Source organism: Nipponia nippon, unplaced genomic scaffold, assembly GCF_047370975.1.
Source record: "Nipponia nippon isolate SJK-2023a ecotype South Korea unplaced genomic scaffold, ASM4737097v1 scaffold_2, whole genome shotgun sequence".
Classification (NCBI taxonomy): Eukaryota; Metazoa; Chordata; class Aves; order Pelecaniformes; family Threskiornithidae; genus Nipponia; species Nipponia nippon.
Window position 1 is genome coordinate 23,207,570 of NW_028262336.1, and position 22,817 is coordinate 23,230,386.

At 38.8% G+C, this 22,817-nt stretch overlaps 1 protein-coding gene across 4 annotated transcripts in view; it reads left to right on the forward strand.

Moving 5' to 3' along the window:
* USP25 (ubiquitin specific peptidase 25) overlaps window positions 1-22,817 on the forward strand; it is a 94,627-nt gene that overhangs the window by 59,252 nt on the left and 12,558 nt on the right. For 3 of the 4 annotated variants that reach the window (XM_087756336.1, XM_087756337.1, XM_087756340.1), the window contains 13 exons: window positions 340-416; window positions 952-1,025; window positions 2,532-2,680; window positions 6,471-6,598; window positions 7,385-7,480; window positions 7,776-7,937; window positions 9,726-9,934; window positions 10,652-10,722; window positions 14,424-14,652; window positions 16,044-16,241; window positions 17,723-17,862; window positions 20,615-20,728; window positions 22,613-22,708. In XM_087756336.1, coding sequence (XP_087612462.1) covers window positions 340-416; window positions 952-1,025; window positions 2,532-2,680; window positions 6,471-6,598; window positions 7,385-7,480; window positions 7,776-7,937; window positions 9,726-9,934; window positions 10,652-10,722; window positions 14,424-14,652; window positions 16,044-16,241; window positions 17,723-17,862; window positions 20,615-20,728; window positions 22,613-22,708 — 1,743 coding nt within the window. The remainder of the gene's footprint in view (window positions 1-339; window positions 417-951; window positions 1,026-2,531; window positions 2,681-6,470; window positions 6,599-7,384; window positions 7,481-7,775; window positions 7,938-9,725; window positions 9,935-10,651; window positions 10,723-14,423; window positions 14,653-16,043; window positions 16,242-17,722; window positions 17,863-20,614; window positions 20,729-22,612; window positions 22,709-22,817) is intronic. The other variant, XM_087756339.1, reaches the window with a different exon arrangement.

Consider the following 22,817-nt stretch of genomic DNA (forward strand, 5'->3'; position numbering starts at 1 on the left):
GCTGAATTTAGTGCTTGATGAGAGTAGTATTAGTCACTTGTTAGATACCAAAGGGTTTGAACAATGGAATTCATAAGATGCCTTTGGACTAGCATGGTATGAAAGCTGAGCCCAAGTAATAAGGATCACAGGACAGTGTAATGGCTGAGGAACACCAGAGCCTTACTGTGCTCTAAGAGCCACCCATAAAAAAAGAAATCATGGCATAGTCTTAAACATAGTGTGATTTTTGGAGCTCTTGGGGGGGGAAGTACTGCTGTACTGATCTTGTAAGGTGACACTTCATTGTGTTCTGTTACATATGTGAAGACATACTGTTCATTTTATATTTTTCAACAGCAAGATGTTAGTGAATTTACACACAAATTATTAGATTGGCTAGAAGATGCCTTCCAAATTAAAGCTGAAGAAGAGAGGTAAGTTTGTGGTTTTTTTTGTTGGTTTTTTTTTTTTTTTTTTCCCCCCTCAGCTCTGTATCCAACCGAGTTGGATCTTTTTCAGCCATACAGTGAGAAGTGGATTTTTGGTTGTTTGGTTTGCTTTTTCTCATCAAAATGTTCATCATACTTCTCAGAAGTAAATACTCATCGTATATAAAAGACATAATGTCTTTTGAATACATAATTGTTTCTAGAGTGTTGCAGGAAATAGTTTTTTACAAGGGTTTCATACAGTTTAATCACTCACGAATAGAATCTGATTTACATAAATTTTCCTAGAATGAAGCACTTCTGAAACTTATTTTTCAGAATATACTTATCATCGCAAATATGTGAATCATTGTTATTGTCATTAGAGGCAAGTACAAAACTTAATGAACAGTAACTGAGTAAAATAGGCAGCATTTCCATATTGAATTCAGAATATTCTGCTCATAGTTTTATAGAAGTTTGTAGCTTTGTGTTTGATTTTTTCTTTTTTTTTTTGCACTAACACGCTTTCTGTTTTCAGGGATGGAGAGAAACCAAAGAACCCAATGGTGGAGTTGTTCTACGGACGATTTCTAGCAGTAGGTGTACTTGAAGGTATGCATGTGAATTTACTTGGACTTCTGTGCTCGTTTCTGTTCAGTGCTTGTCTAAGTACACAGGTGAACGATGCAGTTGTGGCATTTTAGCTACTTCTGCAGAAGTACACTTGGAAAATATGCATTCGGTCTGTGACAAAAGGGTTTTCCTGAGAATGAGACTGAAGGTAAATGTAGTGAGCTGCAGTGGCCCAGAAAGACTGTTCTGGTAACTTTCAGGAGTCGAGCGTATGTACTTAAGTGCAGTAGAAGTTAGGGTGAGATGTTGAGCAAAAATGCTTGCAAGAAATTATCATCAGGGCACTTTTGCCACTTACTAATGGTATATGGAAGGCAGCTTACTGTATTTCATTGAGCTAGTCTCTCACGCTCTCTCTGCTTCATTTAATGCAATTTAAAATTTCAATTAATTTTAATCAATTGTGCATTTTCTTCTGCAGAATTTCTGGTATGGGTAACTCTACGCTCTTAAAAGTACAGTTCGTTGAAAACAAGTCAGTAGAAACCTGCTCAAGGGCAGTGTTGGAGAGAGTACTGAGGAGGAAGAGACTGTACCACAAGCTTCCCTTTATCTTATCTGCATATAGTTAGTAATTCTGCAGAATTGCAGAGCGCTCTATTTCCAGGAGGCCAGCAGTTGTGAAAGTATTTTTAATGTTGGTGATTCCATCTCCCATCCCGAGAGTGAATGACTCCTGAGATGCATTTTAATGAAGCAGCTATTATCTTTAAAATGGCTTCCAGGTTGTTCCTCGGTCTGGAAATGTATCTAATGATTTGTTGTCAGATTTCAAAATCATTCTGCAGATTCCTTGCTACTAGCTAGCATGCTTGCTCCTTTGCATTCGGGTACTTTCATCCCTCACATTCTCATCTTAACTCAGGAGATGTAAAAACCAAACCAATGAAAAGAAACGGGTGGATGTAAGACTTGTTACTGACTTTAGGATGAAATAAATTGAAATTGTAGATTGAAATCGCTTCTCACCCATATTTCTCCTCATGTTTGAGCTTACATCCTTATACACTGTTACCAAATTATGATTTTGTTTTCAGGACAGAAATCATGAATGTTCTCTTTTGTGGTTTATTTTTGCAAAATGTACTTATACAAAGGGCTGTTTCATACCAGCAATTCCACTGACTTTGCTGATACAATGTAGGATTGTATTACTAAGCTGTTATTTGCAGGAGGAGGACTTTGATTAATATGTATAAAACCTCCCATACATCTGTGGTGCCAAGCCATTTTGAGTTTTGCTTATTACTAATAGTTGCAAAAGCAATATAAAAAATGGGCTGAAGAGGAAAATGCCGTAATTTTCAGTATTACATTCAAGTGACTTTTTTGATTAACTTGTTTTCATACATACAATTGAATTGTTCAATAAGAAAATGTGGGTATTGTGCAGTAGTGTAGGTCAGATGACCTAGGATTGCTAGGTTTTTTTAAAAGATAAATGTTTGTTCCTAAAACCTTACCTGTTTAATTTCTTATGTGAAGGTAAAAAATTTGAAAACACAGAAATGTTTGGCCAGTATCCACTCCAAGTTAATGGCTTTAAAGATCTGCATGAGTGCCTAGAAGCTGCAATGATTGAAGGGGAAATTGAATCTCTGCATTCAGAAAATTCTGCAAAGTCTGGTCAGGAGGTGAGTTAAGTGCTCCTGTGGGCTTCTCTCGGGGGTGGTGTTGTAGTGCTCTTTATTTTTCATTAGGGTTCATGGTTGGTTTTTATGCTGTGCAGGTTCTGATGTCTGGCATAATTGGCTTGTTAGTTTGGGGTTGGTATCTCTTTTGGAGTATCCGGAGTATCACCTTTTCGTATTTTTCATAAGATACGAAGTTCATACTTATTAAAAGCTGGCACAATTAGGTGCTTACAGAGATTTGGCACAGGTTGGTTCCCACCTGTTGCTGATATTTGATCTCCAGGGAGGTCATGGGTTTGATGTCCTATGGTAGCTGACCACTGCTCTGACTGACTTGCAGCCCTGTGCTATGCTGTAAACAGCATGTGCAAGCTGTGCGTTTGACCATTGCTTTAGAGCATTGTTGCTATTCCTCTGTGCCTCTCTGTTGTCGTTCCTCAGCACCCTAGCCTTCTTCCCCTCTCCCCTTTTTACTGACATTTCCCAGCATCCTCCTCTTTGCCCCCTACGGTGGGCAATTCTCCTCCTCTTTGCTTGTGGTGGTGGACAGCCAATGCTTGCTCCGTGGGCTGCTGCTCCTCCCAGGAGAGCTCTTGCTAGAGCAGGAGGCTGACAAATGTCAGAGCATGCTGGAGGCATGGGTGGAGGGATTCAGATGGAGCTCCACTAAAAAGTGGGGTATGCAGTGTATGGTGTTGGGATGAAGTGATGAATGAGATTTCTTGTGCAGAAGGGAGAGGTTAGGGAAAAGAGGTAGTTGGACCAATGGTGGCTGTAGAACCAAGAGGGCGTGCTCTGAAACGTCCCCTCTTATTGCTGGCATGCATGTATATGCCCAGCATTTTTCTCTGGCAGAGCTCTCTGTACTAACCTGTGGGTTATTGATGTGGAAATATGGGAATCCCCGTTGCCTGTAAAGGCTGAGCTACTTTCTCTTTACACAGATGTTCGTGTTTTATCACAGTTATTTTAAACATGTGAAATCTTAGGAGGTTTCTTCTACTTAAGTAAAATGTTCAGGTATAGTTTCTTCCTTGATGTCAATCTTTTGCAGTAATGAAATTTTGCTCCCTTTAATCATATCGACATACACACAGGGTTTAATTACTAAGCCTAGTGATTCACACTGAAATTGTCCAGTCTGAAGTTGTATTTCTGATTTTGTGCTATCAACAAAAGTTTTATAGCATCCCTTTTGCAGTCCCTTTTTCTAGTCAGCTATTGTTGATCAAATATTGATCAACCAAATCAGATGTTAACAAGCATTATCAAATGTATTTACGCATCTTACTGGATGTGTTCTTTCACAGGATGTTTCAAGTTTTTTTATTTGTAGAAATGACTTCCTACAACGAGCATGTTTCCTGAAATATAACTGGAAGAAAAAAAAAAAATCTCATAAGTATCTTTGTGCAACCCAAAGTTCAATTTCTTTATGCAAAGTAAAATCTTGTACGTACCTGCTACAAGAGCACTATTGTTCATCTTATGAACTGAAGGTTGTCTTGCAGTTAAAACCCATGTGCATTCATGCATAAAATGTCAGTTCAGTTATAAATGCTTGACTTGTCAGACTTGAGGGTTTTTTTTGTTTTGTTTTTGGGGGTTTTTTTAACCTGTGATGTCAGGAAGCTATGGGGAACAGAAGGATAGTCATGTACGGCGCTAGAGTGTTAAGCTTTGAGTTCTGTGAAACTGTCAGGGTTTTAATCAGCTTGGCCTCTTAGGATGTGGAGATGGAAATGAAGGAGTCATATGACAGATTGACAACAGTGGCAAAACGAGAAAGGTAACGTGTTAAGTCCTAACTAGAAAAACATCACTGGCTTATTACCGTGCCCAAGTAAATTGGTTATATTTCCCTGAACTGAAGTAACTTATTTATAGTGGTTGCTGCTGTTAGTAGTTGCTTAAACATCATGCGTCAAAGTTATCACAGTGCATTGTAAGGTTTGGAAGCACTGAAGGAAGCTGAATTTCTTGTAGTTTTAACGAAATCTGTCTCTGCTGAACAAAGACTTCAAGTGGCATTCGTCTGAGCTGGTAGATATCAAAGCTTAAAGAGAATAATATTAATGTGATAGTTGCATGTGTTGAAAGATCCGTTTTATCCTGAAAATAACATTCTGATTTTTTTCTTCCTTGTTCCCACTATTGCTTCTAATGGGGTATTTAGCTTGTTTATTATTATTAATTATTGTTATCACGATGCCTAAAAGCCTCAGCCATGGAGTCAGCAACCAAGCTAACATACAAACAGAAAAAAGAAACATTCCCTGTCCCAAGGAACTTAAATCCAAATTCAAGAGAAGATGGAGGTCAATGCACGTACCTGGAGTTAGAAGTGTGGGGAAAATAACGTTTGTCAGCATCATGGCTGATGAACTTCAGCACATCAGCAGCCTAGCCATCATTAAGTGGTTTGGAGGCCTTGCAATAAAAGGTTTTTAGGGGGAAGAGTTGTGGTGTGGCTTTGCTGACTTTAGCATTGAAGTCTACTGCTGTGTGAAGTTGCTGCAAGAGAGAAGTCATGATTGTCTCCTTTAAAACTGAAAAGGTGGTTAGTGGAGGCTGACATAGGCAAGAAAAGGGAAGGCAGCTTATTTTGCATGTAAACAGATGTGAGGAGTGATGCTGAAGGCAATGAACTGGGAAGATTCAGCAACATCCTGGAAATGTTAGTGTGACAAGGCTACGTGTGCTAAGGCCGGGCAAGGCGAGAAGAGAGGAAACATGGCACTGAGATGTGGAGTGATGAGAACCTAGACCCAAATTTTAGCCGTGAGCACAGGAAGACAAGGCTGTCCTGGAGGTATTGTGTGAAAAGACCTTTTCAAGACATTTGGCTGGGTAGGAGAACTTGAAGCGAGCCCCGAGTCAAATGCCACGTCCAGGCTGTGGGCATTGACATCAGAAATGTGTGACAACAGTGTCCGCTGCAATCAGGGAAGCTTGAGTTGATGGTTAGACACCCAATACATATTAAATGGATAGACTGTGTTTTTTATGTTGCAGAGTGGGGAGACAAAAAGGGACTCTGATGCTGGAATTGGAGCTGAATTTGTCATGTAGTTGAGAAGTGAAGTATGTAAGGAAAAAAAAAATGAGGACTAAGGATAGACCACTACTGAATACACAAAGCAAGCTAAGATAAGGTGATGATAACATGGGTTGGTCCATAGACGGATTAGCAGTGATCAGAGACATGAGCAGAAACTTCAGGAGAGGCTGTTAGTACGGAGGAGATTTCAAGGAAAAGTATCAGTTTTACAGCGCTGAGAAAGCTTGTCTGACGCAGCCCAAAGTACTCGCTGGTGCTGCTTCAGAGGAGGTCATTAGAGACTTTGAGTGATATCAGGTGAATGAAAGGGTCAGAAACTTGGGTCTGAGGCAACTAGCGGGAAGAGCACTTGATACAGTCTAAACAACTCTTTCAGTGGCCTTCGAGAGTTAAAGGAGAACAGGCCAGTTGGCAAGGCAGGTAGGTTCAAGCGTAGGCCGCTGTTAGTACGAGCGAGAGAAGTGTGAAAGGAAGACGCCTTCCTGCCTGCTCTGCTTTGACGCAGATAGCGATAGAGGAGTTGCAAAGCTCTGATGCAGCATGGGTGACGAATGGTCTGTGTTCGCAGTGAAGGCGAAAGATGGGAACTTCGGAAAGCTTATGCTGATCCACCCTCTAAAACCAGTCTCTCCCATAGCTGTGTCAGTCTGCAGGTATTGTAACATTATTTCTAAAGTTCTGCTATTGGAAGGCATTCATTGTGGGGTTTTCTGTTTTTCTTTTGTTCAGCACTGGTTCACTGAGCTTCCTCCTGTCTTAACTTTTGAGCTATCAAGATTTGAGTTTAATCAGGCTTTGGGGAGACCAGAGAAGATACACAACAAATTAGAATTTCCTCCAATTTTGTATCTGGACAGGTACAGTATAATATTATCAACAAAGTCCTAGTATGAATATGAATTAAACCTCACGAGTTTGGTAAGGTTCCTGGTGCGCCTTACACTCGTTTAAATCACAGTAAATTTCTCTTCTAGCTGGACAAGTTATAATTTTCATAGGTTTCATGTATTTCAGAAAATACACATAGATAACAATTTAAGACCTACTGCTACTCTGTGCCAAAACCTGCTTACACTTCAGTCTTTAATTTATTGCTAGGTAGTTGTGTACACAAGCAAAATACTCTGAAAAATCACACTGTTTATGAATCCATTTGGGAATGCAGATGAGTAGTCATATATTTCATGGTATTCCACATAGGCTGCATGGATTGAAGATGATTCTGAACATCAGTGCATGCTTCTTACATGTAGAGGTGAAATACCTGGCTTTCAGTTAGATGCTGAATGTTGTTTGTGAGCCTAAACAACGAAACAGGAGTATTGCTGTGTGGTTGCTACTTAAACCACTTAATTTAGAAGCTTTCTAGTATGTGTTCCTATTCATTTACAAGACGCATCCGTGGTACGAACAGAGCTTTTGACACTGGGTATAAAGCATCTTCTGAAAGCTGTGGAAGGGGGGGCTTAATGGGGTTACCATTTTCTTCAGTTCTGTTTTACTGCTTAATGTATTGTAGGTAAAACAAGGCTCTAAAGAGGATTAGTTTTTCCTAGTATTAAGCAGCATGGCTGATGGGTACAGACCTCGGTTTCAGTGTTGGAGTGCTGTGGGCTGACATCTCTGACTTTCATGTTTTACAGGTATATGCACAAAAACAGAGAAATAACAAGAATTAAACGGGATGAAATCAAGAGACTCAAAGAGTACCTCACAGTTTTACAGCAGAGATTAGAACGGTACTATAGATAACTGTTCCCAGTGTAAATGCAAGTAATATTATGGGCTACATAGAATAACTCCTTTCAACTATGCACTTTGCATGTAGTTATTTGCTCTAAATTTCCCTGCTATATCTCTTTTCTTTTACCGTTTTCCTTGGAAACTGTGTATAAGCACGGTAGTTCTAGAGCATGAAACGTGGTAGGAAAGGCTTGCTTTACTTAATTGCAGTCAGCCAGAAAAAAATCCTTCTTTTTTTTTTTTTTTTTTGTATATGTGAGTCATGGCATTAATATGTTTTATGGTTAACAGATATTTAAGCTATGGTTCTGGTCCTAAACGATTCCCCTTGGTAGATGTCCTGCAGTATGCCTTGGAGTTTGCCTCCAGCAAGCCGGTATGCACATCTCCCGTCGATGACCTGGGTGCTAGTGCCCCTGCCAGCGGCACGCTGCCAGCTCAGACATCGCCCAGGTAAGAGCTGCCTCCTGCTCTCCCAAGGTGAGAGGCCGGTCATGCCCTCAGTGCAAACCCACCTGCTGAGAGAGAGGGGAGGAAGTTTAGCTTCTTCGTTCACTGGGTTAATACAACTAGGCATCTCCGGAGGGGTATAGCATAAGGTTTCTACTCTCTTCCTGGAACTATTTTTCAGCATGACAGACTTAAATAAATAAACCAAAATGTTAATAATCTGGGTTTCTCTCATGCACTTCTAGAAATGTCTTTAGGTGGAGAATTAACCATTTTCAAACCAAGCAGAATTCCACTTACAACTCCAAATAGACACAGTATCTGATGAGGCCACTGCTTCCCAAGTGTGTTTTAAGAATCTGAATTTGGGCAGCATGTATGTTCTGTGGAGCTTCAAGGTTTCTTGTGTCTGCTTTATCTGTTAATTTTTGCCTGGGAGTTAAGTTCCTTTGCTGCTTTGCTGCTTACATTTCTGACTGAGATTGTCAGGAACCTAACAGTCTGACTTTTTAAATATAGACTAGCCAAAGTAACAACATTATTGGACCTCCCTGATGTTCTCATTATTGAAGCTAGTAGTAACTATTAGTAACAGTTAATAAAGTAGGGTATAACTTAGGATAAGGTTTGGCTAGGTAGACACTAACAGCTTATAACAGAGCTTTTTATATTGCAATTGGAAAGTAGGGTTCTAGGTTCTGGTCCAGTCAAGATGGTTAACTTCAGAGAAGTTAAGTAAATGAGTCTAAAAGTCCTTCAAAAGATTTCAGACATCTTGCTGATATAAAGCCAATAGAAATCATCATGATTGATAAGAGAAGGCAAACTTTTAAGATACTACTGTTTGCTTGAAATGCAATATCAGAAGTAGTATACTTTGAACAAAGTCCTGTGTAGGAAGTTTGTTCTGTAAAAATGTAAGTATTATGACTTTTCTGTCAATCTGTAAAAACACAACAGCATGTTATGTGGAATGACATTGTCAGCTCTTAATGTTCTCAGAACTTTCTAAACTTCTGAAGAATCCAAGTTCCTCAGGTTGTATCATGATGCCACACAAAGTTAAAAAAACAGTGGCTGGCTAGAACTTCAGATTCCTTTATGTGCAGGATTATATATAGGTGGTCTTCATGGGAGGAGAAAAATCTGTAACAGATTTTCATTTTTAATATTTTGCTGCTCTTGTAGAATTCTCATAAGTTGGCAACTTTGCTGTTTGAGTTGCAAGACTTATTTGGAACAAGTTTAGATGGCTTGGTGCTAAATTTTCCAGTGTGCCATAAATATCAGAGGTCCTTTAACTGTTGTTGTTCAGTTAAGTTGTAGGTAGGCGACTGGAAAAAGAAAGTCTGCTAGACATAAGACATGAAGAAATTATTGAACACAGAACTTGTATTTACTGGATTTTATGGTCAATGGGCCATAAGACAAGCTGCTGCAATTTTTCTCTCTGCAGTTTGGCAGTAAACGTTTCAAACCACAGTGATTACTTGTATGACGTTATCTGAATGTGTTGAGTAGCATTTCAAGTAAAGCAAACTGTGGCTTGACCAATCCAATTCCTTTATCGTTGGTAATGGCAACCAGAATTGTTATTGTGCTAAAATGTAATACACCACAAAGTTTTCAGAAGTTATGTAGTAATTCCATATTGATGCTGTAGGATTGCACTGTAGGAAATTATTACCTTTAAAATTTGTTTTCAGATGAAAAGCTTATTTTTATGATGTAGCTTTTAGTTTGTATACATGATGATTCAATTTTTGTATTTCATGTTCTGAATGAATGCAGCACAATAGAGCAACAGGGGCCTTCATCTTCAGATGTTCCAAGCACATCTCCTGTACAAAGATCAGTAATACATAAACCATTCACGCAATCACGAATTCCTCCTGATCTGCCAATGCATCCGGCACCAAGGCACATCACTGAGGAAGAGCTGTCTGTCCTAGAAGGCTGTTTACATCGCTGGAGGACTGAAGTAGAGAACGACACTAGAGGTAATGCCACAAGCTGGAGAATGCATTTACCATTGGAAAGGATTTGTGGAACTGGGGGAAATGGCCTTAATGTCCCTGTGTGTGCCGAGTTGCTTGTTTCATACTTCCAAACTTATCTCTAGCACATAGGAAGGGAAGTCAGAGATCGTATAGACTGGAGGTATGTAAACTGAAGATGCAAACTGGGCATTGAGTGAAGCGTACACAGGTGTTTCCACACCGGTTTCTGTGTGTAGCGTTGAGGGGAGTAGAGTGAAACAGAGGTGGGATCCATGCCGAATAACATCTCTGCAGACGTGTCTCAGCTGTCAGTGTGACAGTGGCTGGGCCCATGCTGTGACTTGGTGCTCTGCAGGGGAGTTTATGGTAAAGTGACCCCTTCCATAAAGGAAAATGCAGCAAATTTCTGAGCAGAGGCTTTTTGGAGTCGGTGGAGCTTATGGTCTATTCTGTTGCTCTGTGGGAAACAAGGGAAGTAGTTGTTCCAGCAGGGGTGGGCTTGGCTGAGCTCTAGGAAACAAGCAGCAGTGTATAATGAATCACTCTCTCCACTTTATCATCCGAGAAGGTTTAGTGTTTGGCATGTAGGTAGATAAACAGATGCACCAAATGTGAAACATACCCTTGTTTGGCTTTTAATGAGATGAAAGAAAGATGTAGCCATGTGTAATTATGCAGCCTCATGGAAGAGACCTTCTTTCTTTATTTTTCTTTTAGATTTACAAGAAAGTATATCTAGAATACATCGGACAATTGAACTGATGTACTCTGACAAAACAATGGTCCAAGTAAGTACAACTGCTGCATGAGATAATTCAAAATAGATACTTTTTTTCACTTTAATAAAAGTTCTTAGATACTTGAAAATAGAGCAAGTATACAACAATTATATATAGTGGTTCGAGAAATTTCATTGGAAAAATCTTAATGGGTTTTGCAAACCTTTCTATTATGCACAGTCAGATGAAAGACAGCATTACAATATTTTACAGGTGACATACTTAAGTTTAAGCAACTTTGTGATGAAAAGCCCAAATATGTTCTGTATCTGATCCACTTTTTTGACTTGAATGCAGAACTTCAGCTTTTGTATAACACAACAAAATTTTATCACCCCAATTTGACCATATTGCTAGGTTATCTTATGGCTTTAAGATGGTGAAGCATTAGACGCGAAAAACTATTATTTTTATACTTGATGCTTATTGCCATTGTGTATTGCGACTTCCATGCTAATAGTTGGGAATTCAAGGCTCCTGATTTTAATTTGCAGTTAATAATGCTAGTGGAGGGGTGGCGGTGTTGTTTTGGTTTTTTGTTTTTTTTTAAAACTCTGTCTAGATTTAGTACCAGTCACACTTGACTATTAGACTAAGTTGCCTTTTAGGGAGATTCTCATGCTGTGTAATCTGAACAGCATTTTTAGAATGCTTTACTACGGAGTCGTGGCTCCTCTGGTATTTCTTATGTTCACATGCTCGTGTTTGCTCACTTTGACAGGTTTTAAGGTTAAGGATTTCTTCCTCTGTTACTTTCTGTTAGTAAAAAGAACTATTTTCCTTCCAAGTAAGATCTGTTCAGCTTACAGTTTTCCTTGAGGTACGTTTTCATTTTGTACATGGCTTGTAAGAGTTCCTGGCAGCTGAGCTCTGATGTTAAGGATTTCAGACAGACTTGCCTAGATGGCTTTCTTTAAGCTTGCTACTGGCAAGCATTTTTTTTTTTTTTTTCTTTAATGCTTGTGTTCTAACAGGAAGGCTACAGGCTACATGTCATCTAACAGTAAAATTAAGTAATTTGGTGATCTCGCATCCAAATAGCCTACCTGTGTTGGCTTAGGTGTTATAAGAGGAAATACCTCTGGGTGGCAAATATATTAGTCAGCAATCATTACAATGGAAAAAGGAGATTACTTAGTAAAACGCTTTGTCCTAGTGCAGATTTATGTAATGTAGACTAGATTTTTTTGGTTTTGTTTTGAAACAGAATTCCAGAAATGGAGGAGGATGAAAACGGTATATAGATTTGTAGAGGGAGTTCCTGTGCCATGCCTGAAAGTAGTGGTGTGTGTTAAGTGATTGAAAGGGAGCAAGTAGGTACTGAACGCATCTGAAATCACAGGCTGGAAGCAAAGGCTGCCCTTCTGCAGCTCAGCTGGTTTTGTCCTGTGGGTGTTATGGCACAGTAGGAAGGAGGCAGGTGCATATAGCTGTCGACTTTCCCCCTGCCTGGCTCTGCATCTGGGCGAGTGGATAGCTGAGTATTGCCCCATTCTCTGGGAGCAGATTCACAGTATCGATCTTTTCCCCTGAATGATACAGTGGCAGGGCTGAAAGCTTTTCTCTTGTGAGTCGATAAGGTCCAGGCACATAAAACTAGACTTTTTAAGGAAAATGTATTGTATTTGCAGGATACTTCCTAGTGTTTGTATGAACTATTTAAGAAGCTCTTAATCTTCTCCTTGTGTCCCCTTTTGATTCTAAGGAAACTACAGTTGTCCATAAAACCCTTGTCAAATTGTCATATGAAATATATTCCCGAAATTCTTATTTTGTCATGTCCCGAATGAATAGATTTTTATCAGCTGCTTATGGGAGTATTTCCTTCCTTCTGTGAACTTGCTGTGAGGAAATGAGACACACCAGTTTTTCCTGTGGGAATTCATCTTTGACATACCAGCTTTGATAGATCTGTTCTGTAGCTACATGTGACAAGAGTGGTAAAGCTCCATTTCTGTTCCATGAGTAGCACGTGTAAGCTAAGAAGCTTAATGCCAACTATTTACTTGTTGTGTTGCCCTGTACCGTTAATTGCTGTGGATATAATGGCTTATCGCAAGAGATGCTTGTTGGCATTGAACTTGCCTGTCCCCAGCCACAGACCTCTGGGGAACCGTCCTGGAAGCTCAGCATGGACGACCCACAGCCGGTCCTGCAGAGCTGGCGCAAAGGGTAGGCGCCCTCAAGCTGACCCAGTTAGCATGGTTTTAAGTAAAATGATTTAAACTCACCTGGGGTTTTAATGCCCTATTTTAAGGTGAGGAAATTTTATTGTCGAAGTCTAAAGAGACTTCACTTTTTTTTTAATCAGGATCTGCATATCTTTTCATGTGCGTATGCATGGGCTTGCAATAATTTTAGGAAGGCTTTCACACTGTTTTGATAACAGATGTTAAAAACCCCAGAGCATTCAGATTTAAGGACTTGCTAGGATTTCTTCTGTGTATACTTCTTGTGTTTGGGAGATTTACAGTGCGGTTTGGTCTCTGGGATGACAGTCTGTTGGATTCCAGCTGCTGTGCAGTCAGCCAGCTTTACAGTTCAAGGGGGGGTTGCAAAATCGCCAGTACTTGCATATAGCCTGGAAGAGAATGACCAGGTTAAAAATAACTTCAAGGAGTTCCTCAAGTAATAGTTTCATATGTATTTATGGTTACTAACTATTGTGGTGCTCAAATGATACTTGCAACAAATATTTAGTACACCTTATGTTTAAATAGACAATTTATCTTCAGTCCAGACTGTGACACCAGTAAAAGATGGCTTCATTTTTTTTCATCCTAGCCAAGCTGCTGTCATTCAGGCATACTGTGCATAGCAGGGAAGATCAGTTTTCCCTTTTGTGTTGCATGTGCTGTTTCAGCAGGTTAAAATGAACCGATCACTAAGATGCTTTTAAAAGACTTGTGAGGAAGGAAGCACTCGTTCATTCTGCTTTCTCCTTCAGCTTTCCAACTACTTATGTAGAAACTAAGTTTCCTGTTCTTCTTCCTTGTCGATGAACACATGTAACCTGGGATGCTTTTTGCATTGATTCTAGAAACTGGTATCTTCCTTCTCTGCCTCAGGAGGAGGAGAGGACCTCTTCATGTGTTCCATCCTTCTCTTAGCAATGTTTTTACTGATAAGTTTAAAATAGCGGCAAACAGTTGTATTCCCATTCTACTGTAAGAATTTTACCTCTGGGTAATGGAAGTATTCAAGTCCCAGATATTCCTTTAAATAAACTCTCTTACTGGCACGTAGAAAGCACAGAGTTTATTACCTTGAATTTGCATATGCCTTTCCAAACTTCAGGACAAGTTTACCAGGTGAGAACTGGAGCAAACCGTAGACGTTCAAGGCTGACATATTTAATGGTATTTGTCAATACAAGGAAAGCAGGAATATTAAGGAATTAAGAAAAGAGGATGCCTGGCAGTAAAGGCAGCACAGTAGACATTTATGCTATAGACTCACTAATGTTTTTAACATCTCTTTACTAGTAGTGGTAAGTAAAATAGTTCAAAGTCCTTTTGCTTAATGGGTTGCTAGTTTTACCTTTTTATTTTTCCTCTTTGTCGTGTTTTGATCCTGTGTAACTTTTTTGTTGAATTTTATTTAATGTAGCTATTATTGCTAGTAGGCAGTAGGAACTAAATGCTGGCAAGGAGAGTTTGACATTTTGTAGTTTCTGTTTTTTGTTTGTTGTTTTTTTTTTTTTTTTTAAGGTTCCTTATAGGTTGCATGCTGTGCTAGTTCATGAAGGTCAAGCTAATGCAGGACACTACTGGGCATATATTTATGACCATCACCAGAACAGATGGATGAAATACAATGATATTTCTGTGACAAAGTCAACTTGGGAAGAGTTGGAACGGGACTCTTTCGGTGGTTACAGGAATGCCAGTGCATATTGTTTAATGTATATCAATGATAAGGAACAATACTTGATACAAGGTAATATTATGGATATGTTTTCTGCATGATATAGAATAGCTGAATACATTGATAAAGCGAGCTTCTTTCAGATAGATTTCCAGATTTTTGAAATGGTTTTAATAATTATTGAAAGCTCTATTTATGCTCGTAACTGACAGTCAGATTGTTTTTGTGGGTGGAACAATTGCTCGTCAACTTTTAGATTAATAAAGATAATGCCAGTGTTTCAGCATTATTAAGAGAGCAAAATAAATTAAGTTTATTTGTAAACTAAGCTAGTTTTTAAACATTTTAGCCAGGTGATCACATGTTCAGAATTTTGGAGATGTCATCTCGCTGAAGATTAGAACAGAAATATGAAAATACAGAAATTTACCTTCCTGACATTAAAATCCTCGTGTAGCTGCTCTTTCATAAGCTTCAGAACTCTGAACTTTACTGGAGCATGGAAACTTGAAGCTTTATGCAGTATATTGAAATGTGAATAACTTAGCCCTACCAACGACACATTAAACCAAACTAATACATGGATTGGGAAATCTTTTTTTGGGTCATGTATTAGTATGTAACTATAAGGCATGTATGGAAGTGTTTGGAGGAGGGCAAAGATCCCTTAGCATGAGTTTTGTGGGGCCTGATAGTGGTGGCTAGGGAGCTGACTGTGAAAATGGCCAGAGATTCAATAACAGGTGGTGGATAATTTTCATGTTCCTGTCTTTTCATAGGGTGGAAAGCTAGACTGTGCATTTGTTTAGTTTTTAAATGAGAACCGATATTAACCTTGACATTTCTCGATTGCCAGATTAGTAGTGGACTTGCAGCCGCAGGGTTTATGGGCCCTTGTAGGGTGGCTGTGCCACTCTAAGTCTGAGGCCTGCTTGCTGGGGGACAGTTACCGCTGACTGATCCCCCAGCATCTGGGATACTCTTGCAGAGACCATTCTCGAAGCAAAAAGGAAGGTTACTTCATGTAGCTGGTGTTCTTATCAGTTGACTTCCCAAATCCCCGTAGGCCCATTCTCCTTCTCCTTTTCTGCTGGGAAGTTGAGTTGTGTCCAACTCCATGTGGCAGTAATGTAATCAAGCTATGGTGGGTTTTTCTGTGACTTTTTTTTTCTGAATGTTCACAATCTTAGGGTGCTCATGGCCCAAAAGGCTCATCTTTCAAAATGGCAATGACCTGATGGTGCCCAAGAATGTAGAACTCAAAGATCACAAGAGCAGTAGCCATGCATCTCAGTAGCAGACGAGTGCCTGACAGATAATAAAACCAGTTAAAAGTAATATACTTGTGGGGTTTTGGTGGTGTACTGTATGTTTCCAGTAATTCACTTGAGGAAACTTGTTGAACATACTTTCTTTTCCCCTATTCTTTCTTTCTCTGAAATTTATATTTCATGTTACTGCAGAGGAGTTTAACAAAGAAACGGGACAGATCCTTGTTGGAATGGACACGCTGCCTTCTGATCTAAGGGATTACGTCAAGGAAGACAATAAACGTTTTGAAAAAGAACTCGAAGAATGGGATGCAGAACTTGCTCAGAAAGCACAGCAGGAGAAGTTGTTATCTCAGATACCCAGGGCACCAGCACCCTCACCTGCTCCAGGTTAGCTTCTTGTGCCTGTTTGTAAAAGCAGTAGAACCAAAAATCACTGGGTTTTGTATATATTGTTTTGCAGCTTAAGAAAGGCAAAAAAGTTAATTTGTGTAATCTTAAATTATAACTATTTACTTGGCCAAGGTAACTGCACTTGAAGTTTAGTCTGTCGGGGTTTTTCTGCATTTTATTTTTTATTTAAAGAAAAAACATTATTTGTTAGTTCTTCCGCCTTTTCCCTCCCAGTTGTGCTTAGCTTTTACTAAATTAATTCTTTTTCCCATAGGAACTTTGGCCTTTTAAGGTAGGTAATTATTAACAGGTCTCACCAGTCTGCTTTGAGAATTTATTAATCCATAAGTGATGTATAGTCTTCAATTCTGAGTGATTGAGTAGACGACCTACCTTCTTATTTTAAATTAGGACAAAATTTAGATGTGAAGAGAAGAATAATTTATTTGGTGTGATGTATTGAATAGAGTTAACGATAGTAAGGCCCACTCTAAGAAATTATTATGTAAAAATGAGGGTGTTAAAACTGGAAAAGGCTGTGAACAGCAACAGTGAGGCTGATGCTGTTAGGAACCTAGTTAATAAAGACCACTGGCAATCTGACTAAAAAACATACGCCTGCTTTGACACAGAAAAACCTGTAAGGTTTTAGGTTACATCCACCTTTTTGCTCCATTGCAGAAGGCTGTATGCACATTATGCGAAAGATGACATGATGGATTTGTGTAGTGAGACTGCTGTCCAGATGTTCTCATTGTTATATTTGAGTCATTAAGACTGAGTGTATATTCTCAGAACTGTATGACTACAAACTGAACATAAAAAGTGCAGTGATTTAATGACATTTTGCAAACCCTGTAGAGAGTGACTTTATCTTCTATGTTTTGACTCCACATATACTTTTGAGACTGGTTTTAGTTCTTTTGTTAGTTATGGAACATACTAAATGAATGTTTTATCTGCTAAAATTTGCTTTCATCATGTAAGGAATATAAGACACTATGCTAATCAATTTTATTGCCCTCAAGTGGGAAGACTTTGAGATTTCCCTTAAGGTAGAACAATATAATGTGTTGATTATTTTGCAAAGTAAAAATACATCTGGCACTCAAGCGGCTGTAGGTCATTCTATATATTGGGTCTGTATGCCGCAGAAAGTCCCAGCAGAATCTCATCTTTGTTCTCAGTCGTCCCCTGTAGGACTGATGAACACCCCTCACTCGAGAGCCTTAATGGGTCTATAGACAGGACAGGTCTGTTGTCCCTGTTATGAAATCATGGGTCCATTTATATGAAAGTGTTCAAAATGACCTGAGACACAGACTGGTGTAAACTTGTGCTTGTGAGTGGTGTGACCTACCCTGCATTTTCTGTGTAGGTTACCTTATCTATGAGACAGTGATCCAAATAAAAGTAATCGATTCAGAATTCATGCTTATGTTAACACACAAAACTGTTATTTTATTTCTGTCACTAAGTTCAAGCAGGAGAACCAGAATATTTAGAACAGCCATCAAGAACTGATCTTTCAAAGCACTTAAAAGAAGATTCTGTACAAGCAATCAATAAAGCTTTAGCTGAACAAGAAGATAGAGGTCCAGAAGCTATAATGGATACGGTGAGGATATTTTGAAGCTTGAAATACTTCTTTTGCTTTTATTTTGCAAGTGGAAACGATACAATAGCTGATAAAAGGGTGTGTGTGTGGAAACTTTGAACTGAAAATTACTATTTCTTCAGGGACTGTCCAACACTGAAGTCCATCCAGAAAGTGTGTACTGCAGTAACGGGTGTAGTAGAAGAAAAATACTAAGATAGATGTCCTCTATGCAATTAAAGTACTTGTGGAACGTACAGCATATTTTTCAAATGACAATCATGTTTGTGCCCACCATCTCTTCAAAATGGTACATGGCTCCATTTATTTTTGAGGAGTAAACATTGACATTCCATGTAAAAGACTTGAAAAATACTGATTTAAACATTCAGGTTTTTATCTGAGAAATATAAGATTATAATTTAGTTCCCTTGAAAGACCTATGGAAATTAAAGTAACGTTCAAAAATAAGGGGTTTTTCAACAGTATTCTGTAGCTTTAATGCAAATTCACAACTTGGTGAAAATTATTTTTTTTGTGGTTCATCAGATGCATATATTATCTTAAAATGGTTATAAGAATTAGTGTTGGGTGATTCTGTTTTCACTTCATACTACAAATACTAAGAGGAATTGCAAATTGACTACTTCATGAGTTATTAATGAAACTAATATTTAACAGGCTTTTTTCCTTCCAGAAAATTTTTTTTGCTTCCCTGTAAGTATATAGATAAATGACCAATGTATTTGTCACAAAAGCAAGTGCCTTTAAAGCAATACATGCATCTGTCTCGGAACTGTATCCGTAAGGATAAAACATACGAAATGTATAGAATAGCTTCCTTAGGCACCCCTAATAACCACTAGAGATACGAACAATTTAGATCTGCGCAAAATTTCAAGCGTGCTTCCTAAGTTCAGGTATGAATCCTCATTAAACAAAAGCACCCTAGCCCCAGATATCTTTGGGGCCAAGAGGAAAGTGTGAGCCTCTGAAAATGACGTGAGAAATCGTTGATTCTTACACCCGACGTGTTTTCCATCCCTCTCTCCTGTGGTGTCAGGAGGGCAGAGAAGCAGGCTTTCTCTGCTAAACTGCAATCAAAGCCAACAGGGAAACTAATCTAACCCTTGACGAAAAGATGCTCTACCGCTAATGCTTTAGGCTACTGCATATCTGACTTCCTTGAGTTCTCAGAATACAGAACAGCTTAGGGGGAGCCTGTTTAATATGAGTTACCCCCAGCTGAAGGGGTAGCTATGAAGCTACCAGACCCATGATAAAATGTCTTGCTTGATGCTGTCCTCATTCTAGGGTCTGTGGGATTCCATGCCGGTGGGATGTGGAAAAATCTTGGACTTGATTCCATGGATCAAGTGTTTTACTTTAGGCTAATGACATTTTACACAGTGATCAGCCTTAGGACTTTACAAGATGTGGTTGAGGAACCACATGGGGAACAACATGATAGGCTTAATGAGGCAGATGCCGGTTGTCTTTTCCAATATTTCCTCTGCATTATTCTGCAACAAGGTGGATGGCTCTTTAAAAATAAAAACAACAAACCCCCAAACCATGCAAGCTCTTTTATTTAGAAACAAATGTATTTCAGCTGTTAGAATCTAAAGCCAATTTCTAGCTAATCTGAAGGTACTCTCTTAATGTTTAAAAGCTGCTCTCTGTATACCCAAATTTAACTTAGGCAGAATTGTGCTTCCTTCTCAGTGTATCAGCATGCTTTTTCATTATTCTGCTTCCATATGCATTCTGACATGCAGGCATATGTTCCTTTCCTCCACTTTTTGTTTGTCCATTTTAAAAGAAGGAAAGCCAACATCAGAACATGTAACAAACAGGACTGTAGGTTAGTCACCACATGATCATTTATGTCCATTTTCTCCCCTTTTGTCTTTTTTTTTTCCCTACCCTCTGCACAGTCTTCCTCTATATTTATACGGTGCTGGGTGTAGATAGATCCTATACGTGTTTCTGGAATCTTTGTTAAAAAATGAGACTATTGTAATAGTTGCAGAATAAGTAGTATGGCACTCTGTGACTGCTTAGATTAGAGTCAAGGTTTAAGTTCTGCAAATGTTGTAAACTGGCTATTATACAATGACAGACCGTAGGAGCTGAGCTTTGCCTCTGTTGTTGTTTAAAACTTACTTTAACACAGCAAGAATTTCAGCGACTGACGTACTCTTCCCCTGATTTTGTCGAATTACTTTTCTAAAAAAGTAAATCTGTTGAATGTAATGCACCTTTAAATATTTTTTTCAAATATATCTTAATTGCTAGAGGCTTTTTTGTATTTTTTTTTCCCAGAGCATCAGGAAATGTTAGCCTTTGGCTTGTTGCCATCCATTAGTATGAATTCATCAGATACTTCAGTTACATTCCACAAAAAAATTACTAAATATATGAAAAGAAGTGGTGGTTCACAGACTCATCCTTTAACAACTGCCTTAAATTTGTAATGGATGTTAGAGTTGCAATACTGGATACTAACCTGTAGAGATGTAATTAGTGAATAAAGGACAAATGAAATGTTTTTAATAATCATGGCTTAATTTTAAAATGTACTGCTTAAACAATTAAGAAACTGTAAGTAATTAGATATTATAAGTGATATTTATAATTTTTTTCAGAACTTCAGCAGTGCACATAATTTTACTTGATCAGCCTGTCAGTTTGCGTGTCTCTAATTTTATCTTTTTTTTTCTTTTGATGATTATTTCCCCCCACACATACTGATAATGATTTTCTTCTGCAGAGCTCTGATAATGCCCCAGCTCAACCAGCTCCTAACCAGCGAGTGGTAGAGGTGGCGATTCCTGATGTAGGGACTTTTGTGATTGAGTCAGAGGAGGGGGGTTATGACGATGAGGTACATTTGATTGCAATTGTGTGCACCGCTCCTCCTCGGTGCTTTCTTGTGCTGCCTGATGAGAATTTTTGGCATGTTTGCACATCATGACACCTAACAGATTTCTGCAAAACTAAATGCTTAGCGATTTGTAACCTTAACAATGTCTTAATTTGTAATGAAATATGAAAGGAAAGCACTAGCTATTCTAATTGGGCACGCTTTGCATGGTACCTTTTACACTGGAGGTATATTCGTCTTTTTAGCTGTGGAAGTTGAATGTTTGTGTTAGGCCAGATAGCCTTTGAAATGCTGGTGATAGACTGCGGACTATTACATTATTTAAAAAGTGACAGGCTAGTGAGTGACGTTCTTAATGTTTGTGCTTTCTTGTCAGTCCAGTAAAGCTAATGTTCAAGTCCGATCTCTTATTTGCCAAGGTTAAGCTTTTCAGACTTCAAGGATTAGATTATCCATGGAAATAACCTGAAACTGATCTAGCTGGTAGACCGGCCTCTTCCAAAGCTTAAGGGGAAAAAAAAAAAAAAAAAAGGGAATTTTTTCCCAATTCAGACCCAGGGTGGTGCATGTACCTGGTACTACTTGAGGAACAGGTGAGAGGCCCATCTTATCCTGAGAGACGTTATTTTCTGCTGCCCTATTTTTAGCAGCAGAAAGCAACGCTGCCAGGTCATCAAACAGTCCTGCCTTGACACTGCTTACTCCAAGTTTGTTGTGGTTGGGGACAGCGTTGGTGCAGCCCGTGTTCTCGGGTGTCTGAGCACGTGGTGGTGTTGGGCTATGGGAGCTTTTGCTTCCCTAGGCAAATATGGGTATTTCAGGTCATTCTGCCCTGTAATTGTGATCAGTTGTAACTGGGAGTATGGGATGGGGAATAAAATGATTTAATTGATATTGTCACAATGAGTTTGGCTCCTCACAGATGTGTAGTCTCCACCTTTAAAGACACGAGGATTTAGCCTCACCTAATGACCTGCTTTTTTGGGGTTTTTTCTTTTTCTTTTCTGCTATTGTCCCCATGCCATTGTCTTTCTAGAGGATGATAACTTTCTTCCTGATTTCCCTGTTCCTTTTTTAAGTATATTCACTTTTTTGTTGTTCTTATGCGTGGGAAACTCTTCCGGAGAGCTTAGGGTTCTTCATCTTTTGTTGCTGTGCCAGTTTCTGTGCCAGCTGTACTTTGGGCAGGGAGAGAGGGAGTGTTTTTTCTTTGCTCACAGATAACAAAGTGAGTAACCTAGCTGTATCAAATTGTTTGTATATAACTGATGTGAATAGCTGCGAGATGTGTGTTTTATGTTTGGCTTTGTGTTTGTTAAATGTTTTGGGTTTGGTTTTTAAGAATTTGTCTGCAAATGCTTCAGGGACCAATTGCATTTGCAGCAATGTATCCCTTATTTTGATGTTGAAATACGCATAAAATACAGGCACTGTAGTTTACTATGTTTTTAGTATAGTATATATAAAGTGTGATTGGGTGATTTTTCTACTTGAAACATCTCTTTTTTTTTTTTTTTTTTTTTTAATCCTTTGGTGGTCATGGATAGCACTCATTCAGTATGCAGTTTCTGATGGATACTAATGCTGAACAATGCATGTTCCTTTCCTGGGAAGTTTTGACCATATAACTTTTAAATTGTATTTGACACAGTTCTTCAATTTTTTTTGTAAGCTTCCTTTAATCATATGTTGTTACAGTAAAAATATATACACATACCATGACTGATTCGCAGAATAAGCACACCAGATCTGTATTGAAATGTGCCATTTCAATGTATGCATGCGTTAAGTTGCTTTTTATCTTGCATGAGACTAAGAGCATATTGAATTTGGTCATTAAAATATTAATCATTCAAAACTTTTACCTTAAATCCCTTGTGGCAGGTCATGCTGACCCCGAACATGCAAGGTATTATCATGGCTATAGGTAAAGCCAGGAATGTTTATGACAGGTGTGGGCCAGAAGCAGGGTTCTTTAAGGTACAACTAACATTTTCAACTTTTTCTCCTCTGACTTTTCTTGTTAGATATGCCTTCTCCCTTCACCCTTTGATGCATATTAAGACTGTTCCAGTGTTTATACATACTC